The 3,165-nt window shown below is 36.1% G+C and overlaps 1 protein-coding gene across 1 annotated transcript; it reads left to right on the top strand.

Moving 5' to 3' along the window:
- Window positions 1-649: 649 nt before the first annotated feature.
- Window positions 650-2,719, top strand: LOC137713966 (uncharacterized). The gene is made up of 3 exons (XM_068453327.2): window positions 650-1,219; window positions 1,324-1,453; window positions 1,613-2,719. Exons 1-3 carry the CDS (start codon window positions 1,087-1,089, stop codon window positions 2,460-2,462), a joined length of 1,113 nt encoding a protein of 370 aa, XP_068309428.2. The 5' UTR covers window positions 650-1,086; the 3' UTR covers window positions 2,463-2,719.
- The last annotated feature ends 446 nt before the right edge of the window (window positions 2,720-3,165 follow it).

Genomic DNA, 3,165 nt, shown 5'->3' on the forward strand with positions numbered 1-3,165 from the left:
CAGACACTTGAGTCAATATAATTTTCGTCTAATGCTGCTTGGTGTTAGTTCGATAAGATTAATTATTTTGATGTATATTTCGATTTTGTCTGCAAATACAGCGTACTGTGTACAGTAGCTGGCAAGCATGGCTCAAATATTATTTTTATGCAGATTGGTCAATATGAATGTGTTCCAAATTGAGCAACAAGTGAAAAAAATACATTTGAGTTCCCTTCTGAAGAAATTATTAATCGACTTGTAATCCTTGTATTTCTATATAGAAGTCTACAGATTCTTTTGATTCAAATGGGTAAAATCATAATACCCAAAAAATGTCAGGATTAAGTTAACTGGCAAGAGCAATATATATGTCTCCTTCCACTCCAACTCCAATATCTTTTCGTAGTTAAGTACACACATGGTAGGTGAGACTAATTAAGTACAATATTATGGATTGTTATACTAAACGTGTATACATATATAAATACATATATAAATACATATATATGTATGTATGTGTGTGTGTGTGTGTGTGTGTGTGTGTGTGTGTGTGTGTGTGTGTGTGTGTATTTGCACATGCTCAATTAAATTAAGGTCCAAAAGGTCTTCTATTTGTGCAAGCAAACACAAAATTAAAGGGCAAACCCTTTTGAGTTTATGAGGTTTTAAACCAAAGCAGATTTTCTTTTATATATTTTTATGAGTCTTATACATGTAACTGTATTTTTCACTCATTTATGTCACCTTTTCCCCCCACAATTTCTAAAGATAGAGATATCTTAAAATCCAATCCAGTCCAATGCAAAAGCAGCAGCACCAGATTTGCGTAAAACCCACTTGATTGCTTCAACTCTCTCTCTTCTCTCTCTCTCTCTCTTCTCTCTCTATGACTTGAGTTCTAAGTATGATAAATCCCACTTTTCTTTAAATCATAAGAAATTACTCTTAATTTTTCTCTCTTATAACATATATATAGAGAGAAAGAGAGAGGCATATACAGACAGACATATATTCTCAAACCCCATGTCCGGGTTGTTGCTGTGATCTGCAGCTAACCTGCTAGCGGCTTACTATTTTACAGATTTTCATCAACAAACACGAAAAATGGGACGCAATTCGTGTTGTTTGAAGCAGAAGTTAAGGAAAGGCCTCTGGTCACCAGAAGAAGATGAGAAGCTTTTCAACTACATCACTCAATTTGGTGTTGGCTGCTGGAGCTCAGTCCCAAAGCTTGCTGGTAATTCGACAACTCACTTCAAACTTTGCATTACGAGAATTCAGTTTCAAACATATTATCAAGAATTTGAACCCTTTTTTTTTCTTTTTTTGTGTTTTCATCAGGTTTGCAGAGGTGTGGGAAGAGTTGCAGGTTGAGATGGATAAACTATTTGAGGCCTGATTTGAAGAGAGGAATGTTCTCACAACAGGAAGAGGATCTCATTCTTAGTCTTCACGAAGTTATAGGCAACCGGTAATGCTTTTAGCCACCTCATTCTGTGCCACTGCTATCCGTGCCTATTGTCAATTTTTCTTGTCCCGTCGATATTGAGCAAATACCATCATCAAAATTTTAAAATCCTGAAATGGTTAAAATAATTGTCTATGTAACTGAATTGTGAATTTTCATCAGGTGGGCTCAAATTTCAGCACAATTGCCAGGAAGAACAGACAATGAGATAAAGAACTTTTGGAATTCATGTTTGAAGAAGAAGCTAATGAAGCAAGGAATTGACCCAACTACTCACAAGCCACTAACTGAAGAAGCGCAGAAAGAAGCGAACAACATTGATTGTTCGGACCTAAACGAGTCTTTGCCAATGCCAGAGCTTCCAACTATGCCAATAACCATGGCTTCCCAAGGCCCAACATTTCTTCTCAATGATTCAAATTACTATGATGGAAACGGAGGAGTCCTCAACAATCCACAAGCCTCAAGAGCCTTTGATTCTCTATCTTATTTCGAGCTTCAACCCGGTTTTGAGTCATCAGCCTACAATTCAGATCTTGTTGCCGCTCAATACCACCATACCAACATTAGACCTTATGAGTCAAGCTCAAATTTTGGGTTTACTTCAATGCCAAGTTTGGCAAATTCGGACCATGGAAGCATGTCCGGCACAGATTTTTCGGACAATTCAGCTTCAAGACTCGGCTCATTTTTCATGAATGAGGTTAAGGAAAGCTCGAGCAATAGCTCGAACGTCGGCAGCTATACAGCAGGGTGTCATATGAGCAGCAACAACGTAATTGAAAATGCGGCTTTTCCATGGGAAACAGATAACAAACTAGACTCCTTGTTTCAGTTTCATTTCAATGGGATAAAGTCTGAGGAAATTATCAAACCCAATAGTTCTTGGCAACAACAAGGGCAGCTTGTTCATCACCATGCTCAAAATTCAGTAGAATTCAGTAGCTATCCGTTGACGTCGTTGTCAGAAGATCTAACTGGTGCAAATTTTGATGTTTTCCAGAATATTTGAAAATATTGTAAATTCATTTTAATTTTTTGGGGTTTTAAAAAAATTCACATAGATCTTGATAGCAACAGGGGAATTCCTACTGCTGAAAAAAAGGGTTTGAGTTATTGAGGATTTTTTTCACTTTTTTTTTTTTACAAGTTTGTTAAATTGTAATTTGCAGAATATTCTGTAATCTGTATTTTTCTGTCTTCTGTTTTTTCAGAAAAAGTTTGAAATAAGATGATCATGAGTGTAATTACTTCTTTTTGTGGTCCTAATCTTTCCTTGTTGGTTAACTAATTATCATTAGAGCTTGTATTTTCATGTCCGTCTTTTTCCTGCTTACCACAAAAGTGCTTTTCGAGCGGCCATAATATCGTTCTGCACCAAACAGCTGCAATCTAATTCTGATTTTATATTATTAACCCATGACCAAACGATAGTTCATTTTTTATGCTAACCTGTATGAACCGGACGTGCATGTATAATATACATATACAAATACAAATATGCAAGTATATATACATACACATATTTATATAATGTGTGTATGAAATTAATTCAATGTAGGTGTGTGTGGGGTTGGATATATTGAGAGTGTGATATATTTCTTGAAACGCTGGAAAGAGTTTTAAGAAGATTAGGCTAGCTGGGCCCTATATATATATAATATATACACGTCAGGGATGCTGATTTTCTTGCAAGAATGTGTGCGGGCTCCAGA

The sequence above is a fragment of the Pyrus communis genome, chromosome 14 (genome assembly GCF_041283825.1).
Source record: "Pyrus communis isolate YQ-2024b chromosome 14, ASM4128382v1, whole genome shotgun sequence".
NCBI lineage: Eukaryota > Viridiplantae > Streptophyta > Magnoliopsida > Rosales > Rosaceae > Pyrus > Pyrus communis.

Coding starts and splice junctions, on each gene's coding strand:
- LOC137713966 (XM_068453327.2), top strand. CDS start 1,087: ATGGGACGCAATTCGTGTTGTTTGAAGCAGAAGTTAAGGAAAGGCCTC. Junction 1,220..1,323: donor CTCAGTCCCAAAGCTTGCTG/GTAATTCGACAA, acceptor TGTTTTCATCAG/GTTTGCAGAGGTGTGGGAAG. Junction 1,454..1,612: donor CACGAAGTTATAGGCAACCG/GTAATGCTTTTA, acceptor AATTTTCATCAG/GTGGGCTCAAATTTCAGCAC.